Below are 25,786 nucleotides of genomic sequence, written 5' to 3'. Positions count from 1 at the left end.
CTTCACCCGTTGCTTTTAGAAGCAGTCTTGCATCTCCTCGCCTGCAGGGTGTCGGGGGTCCCTGGGACGTCTCAGGCGTTCCGGAGACGACTAGGTTTTTACTGGAGAATGCATGGGCCCCCGGGACCAGACGAGCCTATCAAGCAGCCTGGGCTCGTTGGTGCCACCCTCGGGACTTGGATCCCGTTGAGGCGCCTGTAACTGCTATACTGTCTTTCCTGTCGTTTTTGTTTGACGAGGGCAAGGCGTACCGCACTATTAACTTTTACAGGTCTGCTATCTCATCCAGGCATGATGGGTTTGATGGGTGCCCAGCTGGACAGCACCCTCTGGTTTGTAGATTACTCCGAGGCTCTCGTCTATCCCGCCAACCGAGACCTCGTTTTTCTACGACTTGGGACGTATCTACTGTCCTAAATTTTTTCATTAGCTGGCCATCTAATGGACAATTGTCGTTACGACAGTTGTCCGCGAAGCTGGTCACCTTATTATGTCTGATCTCTTGCAAAAGAGTGCCAGATGTTCGGGCATTAGACCATGATGCCCGCTTGTTTACTCCGGAGGGAGTTACGTTCAACATCTCCCGGCGTACGAAAACCAACATTCGTTCAGTATCCTATCCGTTTTTTCCCTCTTCACCACAGTTGTGTCCAGTGGCTTGTCTGCAGGAATATGAATCACGCACAAGTAGTTTGCGTTCTTCGAATTCACCTCATCTGTTCATTTCTTTCCGCAGGCCTTTATTCTCCGTGGCCAGCGTTACGCTCTCTCGGTGGGTTAAATGGATCTTATCCTTAGCTGGGATTGATGTTTCTATTTTCACCGCGCATTCAGTTGGGAGCGCGTCGGCCACTTACATGACAGTTTCTGGAGCTCGGTTGGAGGTTGTCATGAAGTTGGCAGATTGGTCTAGGGCAGGCATGCTCAACCTGCGGCCCTCCAGCTGTTGCAAAACTACAACTCAGCATTCTCAGACAGCCTACAGCTATCAACCTACAGCAGGGCATTGTGGGAGTTGTAGTTTTACAACAGCTGGAGGGCCGCAGGTTGAGCATCTCTGGTCTAGGGTGTCCACCTTCTGGGAATTTTATTTTCGGCCACCATCTCATGCTTTTTCTTCTGTGGTGGCTCAACTTTAAACTTGCAATAGGAGCCTCCGTGTCCTGATATAAAATTTCATGATTTTCCTATTCCGTGACGTAAAGTCTTGATTTTATGAAGGACATGGAGGCGAGTATTGCCCCACCCCTTTTTCTGCCCTCCCTGCTTTGTCAGTAATTTTTGTTTGATACGCTGTATATTGCCTCCGTTACATTGGTTTTCTGTCTAACAGTGAGTTGTTTATATGCATTATGGTGATCCCTGTCGAATTTCTCAATACGTTTTATCCAACATTTCTCCATAGGTTGAAGACGTCAAGCCTTGGGGAGCATATTCCTTCTTTTCGATGCCGAGGTCCGTTCTTCCTCGTTCTCGAGTTTGTTGTTCCGGTTAGGAAAAGTTACTGAGGAGGTTCTCCGGTTGTTCCGGTTTGTTGTTTGCACCAAGAAGATTTAGGTCGGATGCTGACAGTACACAAAGAAAGAGGAGGATCCCAGTGGAAGACACAATATATATACACTGGGACTGAGGGGTGGGCTTGTTGCCATGTTTTTTTCTGTATTCAATGTTTTTTTCTTTGCTGCTGTGATTTTCAGTAAAGAGAGAGAAAGCAATACTCGTCTCCGTGTCCTTCATAAAATCATGACTTTATGTCATGGAATAGGAAAATCATGAAATTATATGCTTGATTGGTCAATAGTTAGAACATTATACTGTGATTTAAAGTATTTGCTCGGTTTCAACAGAAAAATTGACAATTTGGGGCAATGCTATTTAATGCTGCTTTATCTGTTTAAAATGGATGCGTTGTGGCTTTGCACAATGAATGCCACTGACAGAGTTCATCATTTTGTTGACTAATACGTTAACTTTAGATTGTGGCTGTATTTTTATTCTTTTGCCTTATGGTCTTAAGTCAGTATTCCCCAACCATGGACTTTTACCATTTTAACATTCAGTGTGTCATAACACCATCTTTTTTATTTAGAAATGGCTCATGAGCTACAAATGGTTGGCGCTGGCGCTGCTCTAAGTCATGACAGTGTCTTTTACATCTGACCCCTGACTATCAATTTACTGACTAAAGAAAAGAAAGACCTTTGTGCTGTAAGCTCTATACTGTACTTGTTGATGGTGGGGGTTAACTCGTTACAATCATCTCTTATTCACAAAGTCAGTGTTTTGGTCAGTGATTGTGAGCGTAAGGGCTCATGCACACGACCATATGTATTTTGCGGTCGGAAAAAACGGATCCTCAAAAAATACTGATGATGTCCCTGTGCATTCTGTATTTTGCGGAACAGAACAGCTGGCCCCTAATAGAACAGTACTATCCTTGTCCGTAATGCAGACAATAATAGGACATGTTCTATTTTATTGCTGAATGGACATACGGAAACAGAATGCACACGGACTCATTGAAATGAATGGTTCCGCATATGGTCTGCAAAAAAAAATCTAATGGACACGGAAAGAAAATACGTTCGTGTGCATGAGCCCTAAACCAGTAGTGGAGCCTCTACAGACATAAAGTATAAGGGAAAGATCGGCACCTGTTCTGTGTTTAGAGTCGCACCTGGTGTTGGCTCATAATCACTGATGGAAATCACTGACCGAACACTGAGTGTATGAATAAGGCATACGGCTTTAGGAGTCTCTAGAGAAACAGTAGCATAATAACTGATTTGATAGTTTTAGAGAATTTGGTGATACAGTTTTCAGTCATTAGTGCCCTGGTGGTGCCACATCCCGTTCCTGGTCATCCAAAGCCGAAGCCCCTGGTGCTCTTGAATCCATTATCGATACATAGTCATCTATACATGTCCACCATTGTAAAGCATAAACATATACAAATTACAAAGAGCACACAACACGTGGTGTTTTATTTTATTGATAGTTGTATTTCAGAGTAATGTGCAAAATAACATGTTAGTGTTAACCATCAAACAAGGTTAAGAATAAATTAACCCCATCAATGCCAAGAAATCTGTTAATGCTAAGCAGACCTTCAAGGATACAAAAGGGATTAACACAAAGATAAACAAAAAAAATCAGAACAAAAATTAAATTATCACTTCAGTTCAAAAAGTTAGCACATTATATCTCTCTTAATCAAATACATTAAAAGTTAGCTTTCCAAAATAAAAGCTGTGCTCTTCAATAAATAGATTTGTATTTTATCTTGCTTAGAGAACACACAGCCCTAATAGCTATTCTGAAGTCAGGTGCGAGGCCTAAGCCCTGAGTTCCAAGTAAGTCCTGCTCTCACAAATATAAAATATTGCATCTAACGTAAGAGGGTTGGTCAAAAAATAACCACCTGTCCACAGCATGATTGTAAGAGGTCCAACAGCTGGGAATCCACACCAAACACCATTTGAATGCTTCATGCACTTGGATTTCTCCCTTAGGCTACTTTCACACTCGCGTTTGGTGCGGATCCGTCATGGATCTGCACAGACGGATCCGTTCAGATAATACAACCGTTTGTATTAACTTTAACATAGCCAAAACGGATCTGTCTTAAACACCATTGAAAGTCAATGGAGGACGGATCCGTTTTCTATTATGCCAGATTGTGTCATAGAAAATGGATCCGTCCCCATTGATCCGTTTGGCTCAGTTTCGTCAGACGGACACCGTTTTGGTGTCCGCCTCCAAAGCGGAATGGAGACGGAACAGAAGCAAACTGATGCATTCTGAGCAGATCCTTTTCCATTCAGAATGCATTAAAGAAAAACTGATCCGTTTTGGACCGCTTGTGAGAGCCCTGAACGGATCTCACAAACGGAAAGCCAAAACGACCAGTGTGAAAGTAGCCTTAGTTCCAAAGAGACTGAATAGAGAAGTAGTGCACACGTGTGAACGATGCCCATTCAAGCTAGACCCCCGTCAAACATCATATGCAATCATACATTTATTACCTATCCTGTGAATAGGTGATCATTTTTTGTGAGCAAACCTCACAAAAAAGGCAGAACTTACAAGCGGTCATAAGCCTATACCATACTGCCATTTCATGGGAAGGAATTTGGTTGGAATCTCCCATCAGTCTTGGTTACGTGTGCCTTCTTCCTGACTTCAAAATAACTGAAAGAGCACATTAATATTACACTCAAGCAAAGTACCGAAGAGAAGTAGGTAGTCAGAGGAAGGAGCTAGATCTACACACAATGAATTCTAACACCATGACAGGTTTACATCAGAGTAGAACGCTGTACTGTATTCATAAGGCTGCATTTTCAACCAAAGGTGCAAGACTAGATTAAAAGTCATTAGAGTACCCATCTACTAGTCTACCAAGCAAAGGTCCAACAGTACAGTTGTCTATGGAGTGTAACTTGACAGATCATGGGTTTCATCTACTTTAGCCTAAACTTTTATTCTAGAATGCAGGAAGCTATGCAAGCCAAAGTACTGTATTCCGGGTCACTGTACAGTGATAACAAGAGAGCCGCGGGTCATCTCGGTCTGGAGCTTGCTAGGTGTACATAGTGCAATGAACTTCAGCTGTAATAACTACAGCCTGACGGACTGTCCAGCTACAGGTAGCAGATTGCTATGATGAGCAGAAAGCTGGTGCATACTACAAACCAACAATATATTTTAGGACAGGATTCCAATGAGAAATGAAGGCTGTTCAGCGCTATTGTTATTGGTGTGCTGATCTGATTATTAGTATTTTATTACACTCCTCCTTTACTGCTTAAATGGTTTGTCTGATCAGTATATTTGAAAGGCTCAGAATGCTTTATAAAAATAAAAAAGGAATTTTCACCTTACCAATACCCTGCTACTACCCTTCCAATTCTTCCCTGGTCCCCCTCCAGTATCTACTTCCAAGTCTCTACTGACCCAAAATTATGACTGCTTGACCAGTGTTTGGCTGCAGCATCACATGTCTATGCTGAAAGAAACCAGGAGGTAGAGATTTGCAAAGGACTCTGGAAACATCAGAATGGGAGTGGTAAGGGATCAGTGAGGTATTAATTTTTTTCTTTTTTTAAACAATAAGGCTCTGATTTATCAAAACTGGCACCTGCTGCGTTGGTCAGAGGAGGAAGTCCGTGTGTCGAAATGAATTCTACGGCAGCTTGTAGATTTCAGTCATCGGTTATGTCAGTTTCTGATTCATAGGATTGGGGGTCTGATGAAGTTTGGAGATCTGATATAAGGTCTGACAAAGAATGGGGGTCTGATAAAGATTGTGGTTCTGATTTGGGGGTCTGATCTTAAGTCTGATGAGGATTGGGGGTCTGATGAAGATTGGGGGTCTGATCTGAGGTCTGATGAAGATTAGGGGGCTGATTAGGGGAGCAAATGAAGATTGGGGGTCTTATCTGATGTCTGATAAGAATTTACATCTGATGAAAATTGGGGGTCTGATCTGAGGTCTGATGAAGATTGGGGGTCTGATTTGAGGTCTGATGAAAAATATTCTTCTCTTATTTTCCTCCTCTAAAACCTAGGTGCATCAAACAGAGCAAAAAACACAGTGGGGGGCATTTATTAAGAAGGGCGAATTAGACACCGGTCTTAATCCCTTTGCACAGCCGGTGGATGTGCCACATTTATGTAGAGGCACAGGCCTCTAGATAACTTTGCCGCTTGCTGCTGCCAGCCGTGCGAAATGCTTTAATCTATGTCTGCTAATTTATAGTTATTAAAAGTTAGGAATCATTTTTTGGGTATAATTTCTGAAGGAAGAGAAGGATTTTTTTTTTATACCTAAGCCATAGCTAGGGGTGGATCCTACACAAAGAATAAACGTATAATGGAAATATTTGTGCCTCTTTCGTGTTTTAGACCTCCTCTTGGATTTGGTTTACAAAAAATTAAGCCAAAATACTGATCGTTTAAAAGTGGCATGACTAAGTGTATAATATATCAAACATAGTCTATGACAGTATTGTCACCACATAAAGTTATGTTACAATTTATAACTACAGTATCCTTCAACTTCTTGATACATAATTGACCAGGATGTTTTTTTTAAACATAACTTAAAGAATAACTGTCGTATTTTTTTTTTTTTTTTAGTATTGGATTGTGGTGATTAATATCACCTTGGTGGCCCTATTTCAACTTTTCACTGTGTATTCAATTACCCCTTAATTCCACATTTTTGTTCCCTGTACTGCCTATTTTTACCTGTGCTTAAAATAGGGTTGCTAGGCATGGTCTGTAGGACGGAGGACGCAGAAGCAGGCTGCGTGCAGGGTCAGATTACTGACAGCCAGGGACTGTAAGTAAATGATTAAAGCCAGGTCCTCCCCAGCAGCTGATAACAGTGCCTGGGCTGTGTGCACCTCTCCCTGTCCCTGCGCTTGGCAGACACTCCCTCACTCAGCAGAGCTGGAGAATGCAGAGTGGAAGCAGCGCATAGCAGGGAAGGGAGATCTGCCATCTGCTCAGTGTATAAATGAAAGCAACATGTGGTAAGAGGACCCCTTTGTGCTGCAGGAGATTAACCCTTTAGGGGGGAGGGCTCTGGTTACTGACACTTTTGGGGGGCTATTGTTACTGGCTAGTGAGGGCAGGCGGGATTAGCCTCAGGGTGACGGCAATGGCGGCCATCTTAACTGAATAGTGAAATTGCACTTTTATGCAGACTGGTTGCTAAGGGATGAATCTTATTAAATATTGGGTAAGTCAGTCTAATAGTAACTGATTCTGGAATATCATGTCATTAGTAACTACATATATGAAAATTGAAATTAGGGTCTAAATGTGACAGTTATCCTTTAAGTTTGCCCTGCACATTACATAAATGTTGTCAGGGGAAAAAGTTTTGATATGCCAGAGACATATCAAATGTTTAGATTGGTGGGTCTTTGAGTGCTAAGACCCCCACCGATCACTAGAACGAGGTGAGAGAAGCATATGCATAGTGCACTCCCTCACCCTCACCTCACTGCTTTGGATCGAATCGAGACGTATCTATAGACTCCTATAAAGCCCATCTTGTGCAGCTTGGAGAGAGCATGATATTCACACTCTTCTCTCCCCTCATTCTAGAGATTGTTGAAGTCTCAGTGCTCAGACGCCAAACACCAAACTAAAAAAAGTTCATTAGTGAAAGATGTTTCTTTGTACTAGAAAATAGGGTTCAAAGAGTCTTCTTAGCAAAGCTCTAACTGAGCCTTGCTAAGGAGAGTCTGTCTTCAGCAGTCTACTGAGCGCTAAAGACACCTGTGTGTTAGAAGTCAGGCAGGGTAATGGGACAGTGATAGTAAGTGCACATGTACATTAGGTTGTTTCATTTTGGAATAAAAAAATTAACATTTTTGCAGACTTTGCTTACGCCCCAAGTCGCAGTGATGTAAAAGATATATATGCCAAATTTAAAGAATATTGGATACTACTTAGAGGTTGCACACTTTGATCAGTTTTGTAAAAGTAGGCAAAAAATACGATTTTACAATGTTAATTACTTTTATTGGGAAAACTAGAAATCACAAACTTAAAATATTAAGACACTAGACACTAAGACACTAAGATTAATAGGTAGTAACATGTGTTATTTTATCCCTTCTTCTGTTAGCTTGGTGACAACTTTTCTGTGATGCTCGACTACCCTCAACAAGAATTGTTTTTGTTGTTCGTCCCTGACAGATTTGTTAAACTTTTTTATCAGAGCAATTCCTCTTTCTGCGGTATCATTGACCACCTTAAGAGCGTTCACATGGCTTCTTAGAGAATCACTGCAGTATTCTGTCACGTCGTGGATCCCAAACAATTCAAAGAACGTCTTTTCCTGGCTCAGGTCTTTTCCTTCAAAAACTAGTTTTTTTTCCCTCTAATCGTTTCATTTCCTTTTTCTTTGCAGGTTTGGTTTCAAAATTTTTTGTCATATTTTCCTTAACAGCCTTAGTAATATGTTCATCCAAAAAAGCCAATCGTACGTTTGTTTCTGACAGATACTAAAGGTGTCTCTTAGCAACTGTAAGAGCACTTTTTTGATGTCTGCATCTGGGTAAGTGCTCAGAAGCTGTACCAAATCCAAATCATTCTTTGAAGCCCATCGACTTACAAAAAGCGAACATATATGAGGCTGACAAAATGTGCAACCCGTTTCATTTCTTTCAATTCTCATTGAGGAATATTCAACTGTTTAGTGAAGAGGACAATTTTAAGTGCATATATTGCCTTTGCCATCCACCTTGCTTGATGCAGAGCCCCTGGGATCCTGAAACTGAAGTCGTTTTTAGACCAACCTCCTAGGTACACGAGTGTGAGTAGTAATAAAAGTGATCAATGTGTGCAACCCCTAAATATTATCTAATCTTTTACATAACTGAGACTCGGGGCGTAAGCAAAGTATGAAAATCACATCTTTGGAAAAATAAAATACCCTAATGTTACATACATAGTCAGGGACTGGAGTAGTGACAAGAGGCAAGTTAGAGCTTTGCTAAGAAGACTCTTTACATTTTCTAATACAAAGAAATATCTTTCCCTAATAAAATATATTACAAAAATTGTTAAAATCCCTGTCCCTATACTATATTAAAAATAAACTAAAACGACACTTACACTTTTGGGATGAATTAAGAGTAGTAGCTATGGACTGAATGCTCGGACCAGAAACCTTGTGCATGGCTGGCATTACCATGCTGTATAGGCAGATACGTATACACACTGTTACAAAGTGGGACCTACAATGGAATTCCTTACACATAAGTACTTATGTACTTGGTTCCCACAAGCTTGCTCACTCATAAGCTGTCATAACAGGTCTCCCACATACAATATTCAATTGTAAAGGCTGATTTGTAGTTTATGAATAAAACAATAATGGACAATTCACTATATCTATGAAGGTTCTGTATATAATCAGTAATTATACAGAAAAGTAAAAAATGCTTTACTTTCTTTGATTTTCCTCTTAATTCTTTTTACCATGATTTGGTAGCTCATCTCCTAACCTGGGCTGATAGGAGAAGAACAGCTATTCAGTGAGGGGGTTTAGATGGCACGATCTACTGCCAGCAAACTATGATTTCGGTGACAGCATAACCTATCTAATGAGAGTAATTGCTGGCACCTTTACACTGGCAGACCAGATCATTGCTAATGAGCATTCCTACACATGCTTGTTAGCGATTATTTGCCCGATGCTCTGCCAGTGTAACAGACATTTCCTTCCTGTCACTACCTGTAGTTGCTACCAAAGCTTCAAGTCTTTTAACCAACTTTGGTTTAAGACTGTCCAGTATGAATTTTACAGGAATTGGGACGAGACACCAGTTCTGTTCACATTCAACATGTCATTGACATTTCAAAGTGCTCATTTAAAAACCCTACTAGGGTACTCCGAGTTGATAAAAATGAGTCCTTCCTTGAGACTTTCAGCAATAAAATGGAGTAGAGAGCAGCTAGGGTCTCTCTCTGGACGACCTGGCCTTTCCATACTTGAAAAAGACAGCTCATTGTTTCTGTTCCCCTGTGGTGGCATTGAAGGAAAACTGAAGATTTTCCAAAACATTCCTCTTTACATTACACGCAACTACTTGGTATTTTCAGCCTATTTTTGGGGGAACCCTTCTAATAAAGAAGGATTGAACTAAATGGCCAACCTCTGTAACATCGATTTACTTGAGATGCCCTTATATTGCTTATTAGACCAGGGTAAATAGACAGATCCTTATATGTACAGTGTTTGTATTATTGCACTCATGTAAGTATGTGACTGCTGTTTTCCATGGGCTACATTTGAACCTAAGCAACTAACAAGTACATTTCTTTAGTTGAAGAACACCACATGATCCAGGTAACTAATAGATTATCTCCAGAAGAGATCTTCATAATCGTTATTAAAAAGGTGAAATGTCAGAATGTTAAATTACTAGTTAATGTGAAAATATGTACGGTAATAAATGTAGGGTCAAAGGCTGCATACTTTTACAGAAATTGTCTCTCATAAAATAGCCAGTGTTAGAAAGCATGGTGGGTGCTTGGTTTCTTCTCCCAGATATCTTCAGAACACTCTGTGGAACATACTTGGCTCTGGATTGGTTCTAGATTTTATACACTTTAATAGCCATAAATTACTAAAACTAAACTCTGCTAATCCATACCAATACATCATGAAAAACTGGGAGAACACCTTTTCCTTCACATCTTATAAAAAGTGTCCTTGACAGACAGAACATTACTCAGAGGCCTCAGAGCTGCAATTTTTTTTTACTACTGAAATGATGTCAGGTGTAATAAACTCTGCAGAGTAAGTATAATGTATATGAAATGGCACAATTTGTCATTTTCAATCCAAGCCTTTGTGGTCAGTGTTAAAAAATCCTCTTCACACATTCATTCACTATTACAAAAATTGTAGGCATAATTGTGAAGGTGAGGTTGAAACAGTAACCACAAGAAATGGTACTCTACGTGTGGATATCTGAGTACCCTTGTACACCTGACAGCAGCTCTGGTAGGCGAAGGAAGGTTCTCTTCCTCACAAGCGGCCATTTTCTTCTCCTGTATCCTTCTCTTCAATTGCTTCCAGGCCTCGTTTGGACTTTGCGTCAGTTGCTGTACTTGAAGCTTTGCTTAGACCACTTGAAATAGAAGCCTGCTGGATTTGTCTCATGTTCTCCATTGCTTCATTTTTGGCATTCTTCAGTAAATCTCCTTGGCCCTAATAGTTAAGAAGAAAAGATCCACAAATTAAGCCACAAATTTAATGTTATGCCCATCTTGTTAAAAAGCATTTACCTACAAAATGTCATTTTAAATATATACATAATATAGTCTTCGTTAATGATCTTAATAGAAAATAACAGTACCAGTAGCAACCATAACTGAGCACTGTTACAGCTCCTGTTGGGTTGATAACCAGCCTTCCCAGACTTCTAAATTACAAATGTGCTTGAAAATCATCCTACACCAAATCAGTGATGAATTTTCAGGAAACCAGGACTAAAAAACTCTGTGTAGTAACCAATAGACCTATAATAACATCCACACAAACAATACCAGAAATAAATTAGAAATTGGGTGCTATTTTGGCAGGGTGCTAATGATTATGTTCTTTTTAAAATAAAAAATAGAGCCTTTTCTCCCTGAAGGAATGAAAATTAATTTTTTGGTGCTGTAGAGCCAATTTTTTTTTTACAAATTTTTAAAGTAGAAGTGGTGTATCAGTGGTGAATAGTATTCCAGTGTGAGGACACTGCAACTGCTCCCAAATCTCTACTAGGCCAGGCATTTGTCTCATGTTAAAAAGGTTTTCCCACCCCAAAATTTTTTTTTCAAACCAGCACTTACATCGGAATACTGTTGTTATTGCACATAATTAATAATTGTTTAATAAAAACTTTCTGTATATCGTCGCCTGCTGTTTGTTCTTTTCTTTATTTCCCTGTCCACCTGGCTGAGGTGGACGCACATGTTTCTCAGTTACATTCTTCAACTGCCACTAGCCCTATCTAGTGTTAGAAGCTGTGACAATTACAGGGAGAGGACAGAAAAGACATGTCCTTAATTTTCTGAATGTGAATGAAGTTTCCTCCACAGAACAGGGGCCTGTGTTCTCCCATGTGAATGGAACAGCGGATTTGCATGCGTGCAGCTGCTCCATTGGACTTAATGGGGCTGCTGGATATAGCCGAACGCTTGTACTTAGTTGCTGTAATGGGACAACCCCTATAACTTAGCAGGTAAATTAGTGTGAAATGGGAACAACATAAAAAAAGTTAAAACAATTTGGACATTGCTTTTATCTGTATGAATACCACAAAGGCGTTTGATCAATTAAACAGTAATTTATTACTACCTGTAAAACTGTGATGAAAAAATACAATTTCCCTGCGATAAAACAAGGCTTTATGTAGCCATGTGAATGATAGAAAAATGATGAAACACAAAAACTAAAGAAAAATAGCTGGTCACTATGGGGTTAACTTGAGAAGACTTTACCTTTGTAGTGTTTCTGTGTTTTCTAGAGACAAATTTCAAGCACACCGTTAAATAAGTATGAGGCAACTAATTTATTACCTGGGGAGACAGATATATTTCTAGGGAGCAGCATCAAATATCTGGGTCACCAGAAGTTACCACGTGGTGGTGCCAAGAGACTTCACTACTGCATTTTGCAAGCTGGCCAGAGATGAGACACAAATTAGAAGCATGTTTCCTTAGCAGAAATGACGACTACCGCTGCCAAATTATTAGATCAGCTCTGAGGTCAGTGCTTGTGCTCCTGATTATTAACTCTCGCCTGAGAAGAGACTTCAGACAACTCATTGTTTATATTGCTTTTTATTCTACATTACCATGAAGTTTATGACACTGTTTTTCAGATCTAGTACAACACTTCCTTTGATATTTCCAAGTGCTCGACCTCTAGGCTGAGACCTTACTAATAAACAGTCCTTCCAGGATTTTATCTGTAGGCCTTGTTCACATTTCCCTGTCTGTTTGACATCCGTGGAAAATCAATCAGTGTTTTATTCGTGAAGAATCCGTGTATTTTCCATATTCCATGAACACTGCTAAGTGGAAAATTGATCTCATGAGCATCTCCTACCAATGATCCGTGTAAAACCACTGACAGAACATGGATGTCATCTGTCAGTGGCTTTTCACAGACCCAAAGACTTTAATGGCAGTGTCTGGTCTGCATCATGGACTAAAGTGGTGCATGTCTCTGTGGTTTTTCTACTGTCCCACAGTTAGGCCCCATGCGCACGACTTGTGTTGCTGACGGCAAGCTGCAGGTCCGCAAAACCCAAGCATCGCGGTGAGGACCCATACTCCATAAGATATGGTGAAAGATAGGCCATGTATCCATGTATATACAGACCTGGAACCCCTTTGTAAAGGCTGAAGCCTGAGAGGACACAGTGAGGGTGCTGGCAGATTGTGCGGCATGCCCATGGTGGTCCTAGTGGCAACTCTGGCTACACAGTGACTGAAGTAGTAGTTTAATAATTGCAGACTGCCCCATGAGAGAATCATCACTGCTAATTTGTGAATTGGACTGTTGGAATGTTGAAAAACTGTGCCTCTTACCTCTGTAAGCGTATGACCACACAGTCAGGTTTCTGTATGCAGTTTTGGAAGCCAAAATCAGGAGTGGCTCATAAAAGGAGAGAACATATAAAAGTCAGATACTACTTCTCTTCTTTTTTATTTCACTCCTGGTTTCCAAAACTGCATGCAGAAACCTGAAAATGTGGTCGTACCCTAAGTAGCCAGAAGCCTCAAGCCTAAATTGACCATTTCCAAGTAAAGTTAACTATTTTTGCTACTACTTCTGCTACAATAATCTGCGCCTCCATTGCACCCAGACTAAGCTAGGAGATCATGAGCCTTACACACACCTGACCACCTCTACATAGCATCGGTGCTGGTGTATCACGAGCACAACACTATGGTGGTTAACACTAAGGCCAGATTCACATCACCGTTTAGCTTTCCGTCCTTCTGATCCATCCTGTGTTTTATGCTCAGTTATGCACATTTTGCATTTGTTTTAGCCATTTCCACGTGAGATCCATTATTCGAGATGGAAAAAAATGTCCTGCAAAAAAAAGTCTGATGGAAGGGACACAAACTGATCATAACTGACTCAAAATAACAGCTCCCTCCCCCCCTGTTCTTCTGACGTCATAGAAGAATGGAAAACTAAACAGTGATGTGAACCCGGCCTAACATTGCTACCAGCAGCAACAAAAGGCTGAGAGACAAAAATAAAGCAAAATGCCTTTTTTATTATGCACATTTTGTGTATGACTTGCCCAAAAGCAGAAGTTTATTTTAATGTAATGCATAAAACTAACACAAAAAAAAAAAAACAGCAGAGTAATGTTAACACAGAATACACTTAATATAAAACATTTATTCTGGTTGTAGCCTTCTCCATCAATTTGCAGTTTCGTAACAGTGGTGCAGACAGACACAGAGGAATCATTTTGTTTCTAAAGGACTGCAGAAACTCATGTTCTCTTTCAAACTTGTGTCTCTCAGGCAGGAATCATTACAAAAATAATCCAGTTAGAACCCTTGGGTGACTGCCTGATGACGCCATTCAAACAAAATCTAGGCTCATAGGCATACAAATGGAATCACCCAGAGCAAAGGCTATTTCAGGACACACGATAATTAGCAAACATTGCATAGCCCGTTAATCGTCCATCACGATGTTCTACCTAATATTTAAGCATTCTTAAGTCAGAGGATATTATATTTAACATGTCACACATCATAGCGAATCTAAATAGAATCCAATTTACATTTATCATGGAAATAGGAATAATGCAAACCAACACTAATGTGTTTTTAGGGGCTCAAACTAGCATCTGAGCATATCCATTTATGTGAATTCTGTGGAGCAGAGGAAATATATTCAAACATAATTTCCCCTCAACATTAACACATGTACTAGTCCTGGGTAGGACGGTACTCGTCACTATCCCACAGTCAATGACGCTCGTTCCTGTACATGCGGAAACAATCAGAATGGTTCTGTAAGGCAGGAGTCTTTTCTGTCCCTAATATGAGTCAGCCGCCTGATTATAGCTGCCTTCTAGAGGAGGAGAGCTCCATGGACGGGCAGACAGCTATTGCTTTATGGGATATATCTGTGGCAATTAATAGTGTCCTTGTGTTTTGTAATGGGGATTCATTGGAGATTAATGGGAGTTTTGGACAGGTAATATGTGCATTTTTGGCTGGCAGAGGTCATTTTGGCAGGTAATGGGACAATGATAGCTGTCAAAAAACTGTGGCTAGCAATTAATGCTCCTTGGTTGGCAACCGGAATACTGTGATTACCAACTGAGCTTTGAAGTCAACAATACGGGCTCTGTGGCAGGTAACTGTAGCTGGTAATGGGGGTACTGTGGCTGACTATCAAGGGAACTTGGTCATAGGATCTGTAGCTTGCCAATGAGTCCTGTGAATAGCATTGACGGCTTTGTGGCTGTTAATAAAGGCTCTGTGGATATTATTGGGGATATTGCCCCTATAGGTATATGAGGGGTCTCTGGCTGACACTACATGGCGCTCTGTGGCTGGTCCTATTCGGAAGTTATGTGGTTGGCACTGTTTGCTTATTTTATTCCTACAACTGTGTGGGGACTCTGTGCCTGCCACTAACTGGGGACTCTGTGGCTGGCACTATTATGGAGCCCAGTGGCTGGCACTGTTTTGGAGCTATGTAGCTGGTACTGTATGGGGCACTATATTCAAGGTCTCTCTCATGAAACTATGTGGTTGGCACTATAATGGGTCTCTATGTCTGGAACTGCTTGCCTTTTAATGGTATTCTGTTATGCATACACAATATTGACTATGGTATTACTATAGTAATACTCACATTACTACTCCACTGACTCCCCGGTGACAACACTTTCCTGGTCCTCTGTTGGCACATGACCACTGCAACCAATGAATGGTCATATCGGTCATATTTATGAAGCTGCTAAATGTCACGCCTTCATGTCGCTGAGACTGGAGAGGAACGAGGGAAACAACAACTCAGAAGTTGAGTGGTAGGGTAATATTCCTTTTCATATTTTACACCACTGTAAACAGGGATGTGAAACCATTTAGAATTTTTTTTATCAATATTGGATTTTAAGGAGTCCGGCACCCCCTCACCGATCAGCTGTTTGCAGCAGAACCAGCAGCAGAGCTAACACAGAGAACAGAGCCAGAAGCACAGCTCTGGCCATTGTGCAGTGGACAGCTGGGTTACTGCAGCTCATAATCTATTTATCAATGGCGGGTGTTGGACCCCTACCGATCTCATATGCATGACCTATCTTAAGAGTATGTCATGAATGCCTAGGACCCGGACAGCCACATTAATTCAGTGCTCCTAAGTTCTCAACCAGCATGCATCTGGTGTAGGGCACTGACTGCTTTGTGCACAGATCCAGCTTTAGCTAAGGGGAGATTACAGGGTTTAGGATACATCTATATTATTTCTAAAGAGTAGGATGTAAAATCATGTTATATTTAGTCTTAAGTTGTGACAGACAATGGCTTATTTTAAACAAGAGGAAAAGGGAATTAAACAGCCTTTGTGTGTTGTGTTTAGTAATTACTTAAGGGAGAAAATCCAAATGCTGTCTATGTGTGTGGGATTAGGAGGATTGAAAGACGGTTGAGTTACTTAGAGGCATGCCCTATAGGCTGTTATTATTACAAACGTGACAGCAGTATTTGTAGAGTTCATTATTTAACAGCAATTGCAGGGGTTACTTATGCTTGCTTATGGCAGTTCCTGCAGAAAGTGGCCCTCCTGTTGAAAAAAACTAATCACACTAAGGGTCCATTCACACGTCCGCAAAAGGGTCTGCACCCATTCCGCAATTTTGCGGAACGGGTGCGGACCCATTCATTCTCTATGGGCCTGGACGTGAAGCGGAGAGCACACTATGTGCTCTCCGCTTCCGCATCTGCGGAGCACGGCCCCGACTTCCGGGTTTCGGCCCCGAACTTCCGGTCCGCAGCTCCGCAAAAGATAGAACATGTCCTATTCTTGTCCGCAGCTGCGGACAAGAATAGGCATTTCTATAGCGGGTGCCGGCCGGGTGTGTTGTGGATCCGCAATTTGCGGGTCCGCAACACACCACGGACGTGTGAATGGACCCTAAAGGGGTTGTGCATTGTTAAAATATCGATAACCTCAGGATAGGTCATCAATATCAGATTAGTGGGGGTCCGACTCCCAGCACCCCCCGATCAGCTGTTTGAAGGTGGACGAGCGCTGCTTCTGCTTCAAAATTACCTACCTGTCGTCTCACTTGTAGAGGTGGTGCAGTGGAATAACAACTGCTCCAAACCACTCAAGTAAATGGGATAAGCAGTTGTAATTACATCGTGCTGCCACTGCAAATGAGACGGCGCACAGTTAATTTTGAAAAGAAAGCAGCGATCCCTACCCCTTCAAACTGCTGATCAGCAGGGGTGCAAGGAGTCAGAGCCCCAATAATCTGATATTGATTACCTATCCTCAGAACAGGTCATCAATATTTTAGCACTGCACAATCCCTTCAACTGGGGAACGAACAGAGCACTTACATGGTGATCTTCTTTTCAATTATTAAAGGGAACCTGTCACCTCCAAAAGTGATATAAAACTGCCAGCATTACCGTAAAGCAGCCCCCAGTCTGTTATTGATCATGTGTGTGAGCCAGAAATTCGATAATCCATACTTGAGAAAAACTCTTTTTTTTAATATCCATGAGCGCTCTGTTTCCTATGAGCTTGAAGTCAAGGGGCAGCGGCCTCCTTGCTTCAAATCAAGCAAAGCCTGCCTTTTACCCATCCCCTCTTGACTGTGATTTACATATTTCTATTCCTTGGGATCGCGTAAGTCTGGCGTCTGGGGCCGGTGCAATAGAATACAGGGAATGCATCGGTCCCCGCTGTCATTCCTCACTGTTGTATAATCTTATCTAACCAGTAGGCATTGTTAAGATATAATAATCAAGTGTAATCCAGCTGTATTACTTACAACTAAGTTCCGTAGCAGAGAGGAGGGAGGAGGCAGGCCAGCAGGGCGGGCGGGAGGCGTGTCACTCTCTACGTCATGCACCTGCGCCGCCCACTTGATGAAGGAAGCAGGCGGCACGGGCGCGTGATGTGGTGAGTGACGCGTCGCCCGCCCATCCTCCCGGCCTGCCTCCTCCCTCCTCTCTGATACGGAACTTAGTTGTAAGTAATACAGCTGGATTACACATGATTATTATATCTTAACAATGCCTACAGGTTAGATAAGATTATACAACAGTAAGCTGGGCCGGTGCAATAGAATACAGGGACTGCACCGCTCCCCGCTGTCATTCCTAATCCAGATGCCGGCCTCCAGCCCCTGTATTGGGGGTCATTCACACTGCAGAGACATTGTTATGGGGGGGGATCTGTGGATGGCACATACCATAAGATGCTATATATGTGTCATCCACAGATCCCCCCATAGCAGTGTCATCCACAGATGTCCCCATAACAGTGCCATCCAGAGATCCCCATAACAGTGCCATCCAGAGATCCCCCATAACAGTGCCATCCAGAGATCACCTCCATAACAGTGTGTTATCCATAGATCCCCCATGACAGTGTGTCCTCCACAGATCCCCCATAACAGTGTGCCATCCACAGATCCACCATAATAGTGTCATCCACAGACCACCATTAGTTCAAAACCCACCAAAAGCACACCTTTTGGTTCAAAATTATTTTTCTCTTATTTTCCTCCTCAAAAAACATCTTATAGGGCGAAAAATACGGTACTTACAAAAATATTAAAGACTTATCTAGTATTTAAAAACCTGTTACAATTTTTAGATGTAGAGATTACAAAAAATGAAAATAGAACGTTTGATACTACATTATATTCGAAACCAACAAATCGAAATAATATATTGATGTATTCTAGTCACCATGTAACACCATGTGTTCAGAAGTATACTGAAAAGCCAATTTATCTGAGCCAAACGGATTACAAAGACAAATCAAGAATATGAAAAACAGAAAAAAACATTAACTAAAATTTTTTTAGATCGAGGCTATCCATAGAGATTAGTTAAAAATATTAGTAATGAGGTAAAACAAAATTCGAAGAAATTATCTATTGATTAGAAAACTGAAAAAACGCAGAACACTTATGTATATAGGGACTTATGACAGACATGCTACTCTTATAAAAAACACTAGATGTAAATATTGGGATTTATTGAAACATGACAAGAAATATGGTAGGTTATTTAACCCTTTCAACCCTGGGCCAGTTTTCACCTTCCTGCCCAGGTAATTTTTTGCATATCTGACATGTGACACTTTATGTGGTAATAACTTTAAAACGCTTTACTTATCCAGGCCATTCTAAGATTGTTTTCTCGTCACATATTGTACTTCATGACAGTGGTAAAATTGAGTCAAAATATTTCATTTTTATTTATAAAAAAATACCAAATTTACCAAAAATTTGCCGATTTCAAAATTTCAATTTCTCTACTTTTATAATAGTAATAATTCCAAAAATAGTTATTACTTTACATTCCTCATATGTCTACTTCATGTTTGGATCATTTTGTGAATGCCATTTTATTTTTTGGGGACGTTAGAAGGATTAGAAGTTTAGAAGCAAATCTTGAAATTTTTCAGAAAATTTCCAAAACCCACTTTTTAAGGACCAGTTCAGGTCTGAAGTCACTTTGTGAGGCTTACATAATAGAAACCACCCAAAAATGACCCCATTTTAAAAACTACACCCCTCAAGGTATTCAAAACAGATTTTACAAACTTTGTTAACCCTTTAGGTGTTCCACAAGAATTAATGGAAAATGGAGATGAAATTTCAGAATTTCACTTTTTTGGTAGATTTTCCTTTTTAATAATTTTTTTTCTACTAACAAAGCAAGGGTTAACAGCCAAACAAAACTCAATATTTATTGCCCCGATTCTGTAGTTTACAGAAACACCCAATATGTGGTTGTAAACTGCTGTACGGGCACACAACATTGCGCAGAAGGAAAGGAATGCCATATGGTTTTTGGAAAGCAGATTTCACTGGGATAATTTTAAACTGCCATGTCACATTTGAAGACCCCCTGATGCACCCCTAGAGTAGAAATGCCCCCAAAATTACCCCATTTTGGAAACTACAGGATAAGGTGGCAGTTTTGTTGGTACTATTTTAGGGTACATATGATTTTTGGGTGCTCTATATTACACTTTTTGTGAGGCAAGGTAACAAAAAAAATAGCTGTTTTGGCAACATTTTTATTTTTTGTTGTTTACAATGTTCATCTGACAGGTTAGATCATGTGGTATTTTTATAGAGCAGGTTGTTACGGACGCGACAATACCAGTTTTACATAATAAAGCATTTTTGAAAAAAATATTTTTTAGTGTCTTCAAATTCTGAAAGCCATATTTTTCTTTTTTGGGGGGGCGACGGTCTTATGTAGGAGCTAATTTTTTTCGGTATGAGATGACGGTTTGATAGGTACTATATTAGGGTACGTATGATTTTTATAAAGCAGGTCCTTACAGACGTGGCGATACCCAATATGTCAACTTTTTTTTATTTATGTAATTTTTATACAATGATATCATTTTTGAAACAAAAAAAAATAATGTTTTAGTGTCTCCATAGTCTGAGAGTCATAGTTTTTTCAGTTTTTGGGCGACTGTCTTAGGTAGAGTATCATTTTTGTGGGATGAGATGACGGTTTGACTGGCACTATTTTGGGGTGCATATGACTTTTTGATCGCTTGCTATTACACTTTTTGTGATGTAAGGTAACAAATTGCTTTTTTTACGGTGTTCATTTGAGGGGTTAGGTCATGTGATATTTTTATAGAGCCGGTCGATACGGACGCAGCAATACCTAATATGTCTACTGTTCTTTTTTTCCCTATTTTATTTTTTTATTACTTTATTTTGGGAAAAGGACGCTTTTTTTTTTTTAACTTGAAACTTTAAAAAAAAAAAAATTTCAACTTTTTTTTTCACTTTATTTTTTGTCCCACTCTGGGACTTCAACTTTTGAGGGTCTGATCCCCTTTACAATACATCACAATACTTCTGTATTTTTTTTTTTGGAAATATATTTTTATTGATAATGCATCATCTCGCGTAGCAATTCACATGCATGTTATATATGAAGTAAAACAGGATGCATTATGTTTTCAAGTATACATAAAAGACATACATAGTTGAAACATGACATATTCAAATAAGAGAACAAAGGAACAATTTCCCCACCCACCCACCCCTCTCTAAAGGATGTCTGCTCCCATTCCTCCCTTCCCAACTACATATTCAGATATGGCAATTTCATGAGGGCGCTACCACCGGACAAGAACCCTGAGTCCTCACTTCTAGTTTTCCCAGATTCCCTTTCAGCATCGCCTTAGAGTACCATTCTGTGTATTTGAAAGCTGACATTAGCTCGTGGATGTCCATCCGTGTGAGATGTTTTTCAATAATACTTCTGTATTTTGATGCATTGGCTGTATGTGTATTACCAGTGTAATGCACTTACAGCCTGCTTGCCTGTGAGATCCAGGGTGCTGGATCTCACAGGCTAAGAGGGAAAGCAGCCACAATGCCTCATTGGGTTGCCTTCCCTGCCATCGGGTCTTCATCACTGCAGCGCGGGGACCCGATGGCTGCTCCCTCCCTCCCCATACATTGCACATGCCGCGGTCAACGCGGACCGCGGCACATCAAATGTTAATGCACCGGCATCAGTGTTTTCACCGATGCCAGCGCATACAGCAGGGGTCCGGGTATCAATCACTGCCGGACCCCTGCCGCTGCTCGGGCGCAGCTCCTATACCCGCCCGATCAGCCCGCTGTAATAGTACGGCGCTGGGTGGCAAGTCACGTCCCGCTGCGCGGTACTATTACGGCGCTGGTCGGGAACGGGTTAAAAAAAAAACTAATTTTACATACCGTAAAAGGAAAACGATTGGTAATATATTAATTAGAGGAGACATTAGAACAAAAAAGAAAAATAGACAAACTTTTCTGGCAGCTAAAAAGAGGCACTTTTCTATGCTTATCGTGCACAAACTGTAGCTCCATTATTAAAGGCGATACTATAAACCATCCGAGACATGGATATATAATTCCGATACACCACTTTGCTAAATGTATGACTAAAAATTTCATTTATGGCATTCAATGTCCATGCAGCCTGTGGTATATCAGACAAATAAAAAGAGAAATAAGGACACAATTAAGGCTACTTTCACACTCGCGTTTTGGGCGGATCCGTCAAGGATCTGCAAAAACTGATCCGTTACAATATTACAACTGCATGCATCCGTCATCAACGGATCCGTTTGTATTATCTTTAACATAGCCAAGACGGATCAGTCATGAACTCCATTGAAAGTCAATGGGAGACGGATTCGTTTTCTGTTGTGCCAGAGAAAACTGATCCGTCCCCATTGATTTACATTGTGTGCCAGGATGGATCCGTTTGGCTCAGTTTTGTCAAGCAGACAGCAAAAATCTGCAGGCAGCGTTTTGGTGTCCGCCTCCAGAGCGGAATGGAGACTTATCGGAGGCAAACTGATGCATTCTGAGCGGATCCTTTTCCATTCAGAATGCATTAGGGAAAAACTGATCCGTTTTGGACCGCTTGGGAGAGCCCATGACAAAAAAATTAATGAAAAAATAAATATAGTAAAACCACATTGTTACAACATTGTTACGAAATGAGGCATAAATGGTATGAATTGAAATGGATAATATTGGAATATATTAATCCAGGCAATACACCAGAAGAGAATAAATGTAAATTACTACTACATGAAACCAGATGGATTACAAAAATGGAAACAATAAAACCAAAGGGGTTAAATGAAATCTGCAATTTCAAGGTGTTCTTATGAATCAGTTTCTATGTAACAGGTTTCTAAATACTAGATAAGTCTTTTATATTTTTGTAAGGGGGATTCGCTCTGGTAGTTAGAATAAGCGGGCGCAGTACAGAGGCAAAACACAGGCTTCAGATCCCAGCACACAGATATGGCTTCTGAGCCCAGCTGCCTATTTAAGAACAGCCAGGTGCTGTCAAAACCCAGACCGGCACTTAAAATCTGGTCCGGTATTTGGCATTACCTGGCTGTAAATCAGCCCAGCAGCACATGCTGGGAGGAAAATACCTGTTTTCCCAGACCAAACCTCTCACTGTGTCAAAGTATATAATTAGCATAAAAATATTTGCATATGACATGATGTATTTAGAGCATATTTAAGGAGCCTGGTTACATCCCATGATTACGCATGAGTAAGGGAGCGTGACCCCCGAACTGTCGTGCAGCATGGGATAGAGATCAGTTCAACATTCTCAAGAAAACGGAGGCATGAAAGCCATGAAATGTATATAAAGAAAAAAAAGACTGAAAGTGCAACTTGTACTTTTGAAGAGTGAGTATTATTTATTCCTTTAATTATGATTATTGAGTAAAAGATACAGCCAAGTGGAATATATTGTTTGCAAGAGTGGAGCCAAAGCGAGGATATGAATCGGACTGTGGATGTAATATACGTGGAGCTAATTCGTTCGAATCCAGGAGCAGCCATGAAGAAGATTTCCCAAGAAAAGAGAAACGGCATCATCCAGCTCATTGATAGCGGTATCTCGGGCAAGAAAATTGCCAAACTGCATAATGCGAGTGTCATGAAAGTTGGATGAATATGAAATGAAGTCCGTCCATCTATTCCAAAGCCAAGAGGTGGACGTCCAGGCAAAATATCGGAGTCAACAATACCACAGTAGACATGGCTCATACGCTACGTAATAGTGAGATCACAGATGTCCATGCAAGCACCATGCTATGTGCATTACGCAAGTCTAGAATGGTGGCCCTAAAAAGCCTCAACTTCAATATCGCTATTAGAAGCGCTGGCTCAAGTTTGCAAAAAAGTACAGTCGACAGTAGAAGATTGTTAATGGGTGACTTGGAGCCCACTGAGACAAAAGTCAATAGACTGGGCTCTGATGGGTGCAAATGGGTCAGGGAAAAGGGGACTAACAAATCGAGAAATTGAAAGAACTGTCAAGTTCAGTGGACGAAGCCTGATGATACAGGATTTTTTCACAGCCAAAAGCGATGGATACTTGAATAGGATCGATGGTGGCCTCAAGGCTGAGCTATATGTGAGTATCCTACAAGACATGTATCTTCATATACTCAAGTACTATGGGTATGAAAAGGACAACATAGTGTTCCTGCAGGACAATGACTAGAAGCATATGTTGAGATTGGCGAAGAAATGGTAAGAGCAGTGAGACTATGGAACTCTCTGCCTGAGGAGGTGGTGATGGTGAATTCAATAAAACAGTTGAAGAGGGGCCTCGATTTATTTCAGGAGTGTAATATTACAGGTTATAGTTACTAGAGATGGGTTGTTAATCCAGGGAGTTATTCTGACTGCCTGATTGGAGTCGGGAAGGAATTTTTCCCCCTAAAGTGAGGAAAATTGGCTTCTACCTCACAGGGTTTTTCTCCGGATCAACTTTCAGGATAACAGGCTGAACCGGATGGACAGATGTCTTTTTTCAGCCTTATAAACTATGTTACTATTACTTAATTCTCTTAGGATACGGGGGTGTATGCCATCTGGACCTGCTGATTTGTCTATTTTAAGCTTTTTAAGATGTTGCTGTACTTCTTCCTGGGTCAGACAGGGAACTCTTAATGGGGAATTTACTTTTACATTCTGCATTTCATGTGACAGTTTATTTTCCTCAGTGAATACAGTGGAGTCACTATTTCCCAGGTGTCCCCCAACCTGCACATCTGTCGTTCTGTCAGGTCTATTGGTTAATACTAAGTCCAATATGGCCGTCCCTCTAGTCGGGTCCTGAACCAGTTTGGAAAGGACTCTATATTAACAGAGAGCGTTCCACAGGATTGGCACTTAGCAAATGTGGTGCCAATATTAAAAAAGGGGTAAAAAACAGAGCCCGGAAACTACAGGCCGGTAAGTTTAACATCTGTCATAGGTAAACGGTTTGAAGGTTCACTAAAAGGTACTATCTTGGAGTATCTCAATGAAAATAAGCAAATAACGCCATATCAGCATGGCTTCATGAGGGATCGGTCCTGTCAAACTAATCAGTTTCTATCAAGAGGTACGTTCTAGACTTGACTGGGGTGAGCAAATAGATGTCATCTATCTTGACTTCTCCAAAGCATTTGATACTGTGCTACATAAAAGGTTAGTATATAAAATGAGAATGGCTGGAGACTGGGGGGAAATGTCTGTATGTGGGTGATAGAAAACAGAGGGTGGCTATTAATGGTACTCACTAAGATTAGGCCACTGTCACTAGTGGGGTACTACAGGGGTCCGTATTTAGCCCTATTTAATATATTTAATAATGATCTTGTAGCAGGCTGGCACAGTAAAACACCAATTTTTGCAGAGGACACTAAACTGTATAAAGTAATTAACACAGAAGAGGACAATATACAGCTACAGAGGGATCTGGGTAGATTGGAGTCTTGGGCAGAGAAATGGCAGATATGGTTTAAAGAGGACTTTTCACCTTTCCTGACATGCCTGTTTTAATAGCTACATGTGTTCCCCATGTAAAAACAATTCTGGAGCTTATATTCTTATGGTTCTGTACCATTCCTTCATTATTTCTACTAGAAGTTAAGAATGAATTGCTATTAGCCTTCAGTAAGGGTACAGAGGGATGGTAACCAGTTGGGGGGGGGGGGGGGGGGTGTACCTGTAAAGTCTGAAAATGGCAGCACTGATTGGATAGAGTGAGTCTGTGCAGGTACACAGCCCAAACTGGTTACCACCCCTCTGTACCCTTACTGAAGGCTAATAGCAATTAATTAATAACTTCTAGTAAAAATAATAAAAGAATGGCACAACAGAGACATAAGAATAGATGCTCCAGAATTGTGATTACATGGGAATGCATGTAGCTATTAAAACAGGCATGTCAGGAGTGGTGAAAGGTTCTCTTTTAACACTGCTAAACGTAAGGTTATGCACATGGGAAGGAATAATGCAAGTCACTCGTACATACTAAAAGGAAAAACACTGACATGGAAAAGGACTAAAGGAGTTCAAGAGGGGCCTGGATGTATTTCTGGAGTGTAATAATATTACAAGCTATAGTTATTACATTTCTGGAGAGGTTGTTGGTCCAGAGAGTTATTCTGACTGCCTAAAGTCGAGAA

The 25,786-nt window shown here is 40.8% G+C and overlaps 1 protein-coding gene across 1 annotated transcript in view; it reads right to left on the bottom strand.

Annotated features, from left to right (window-relative positions):
* Positions 1-9,134: 9,134 nt before the first annotated feature.
* Positions 9,135-25,786, bottom strand: part of PLCL1 (phospholipase C like 1 (inactive)) — a 296,787-nt gene continuing 280,135 nt past the window's right edge. The window contains exon 6 of the mRNA XM_040440692.1: positions 9,135-10,741. Coding sequence (XP_040296626.1) covers positions 10,559-10,741 — 183 coding nt within the window. The 3' untranslated portion in view covers positions 9,135-10,558. The remainder of the gene's footprint in view (positions 10,742-25,786) is intronic.

This window comes from Bufo bufo, chromosome 7, assembly GCF_905171765.1.
Source record: "Bufo bufo chromosome 7, aBufBuf1.1, whole genome shotgun sequence".
Lineage (NCBI taxonomy): Eukaryota > Metazoa > Chordata > Amphibia > Anura > Bufonidae > Bufo > Bufo bufo.
Note: the sequence above shows the minus strand (reverse complement) of the source record. Positions and strands in the feature narration are given on the sequence as shown.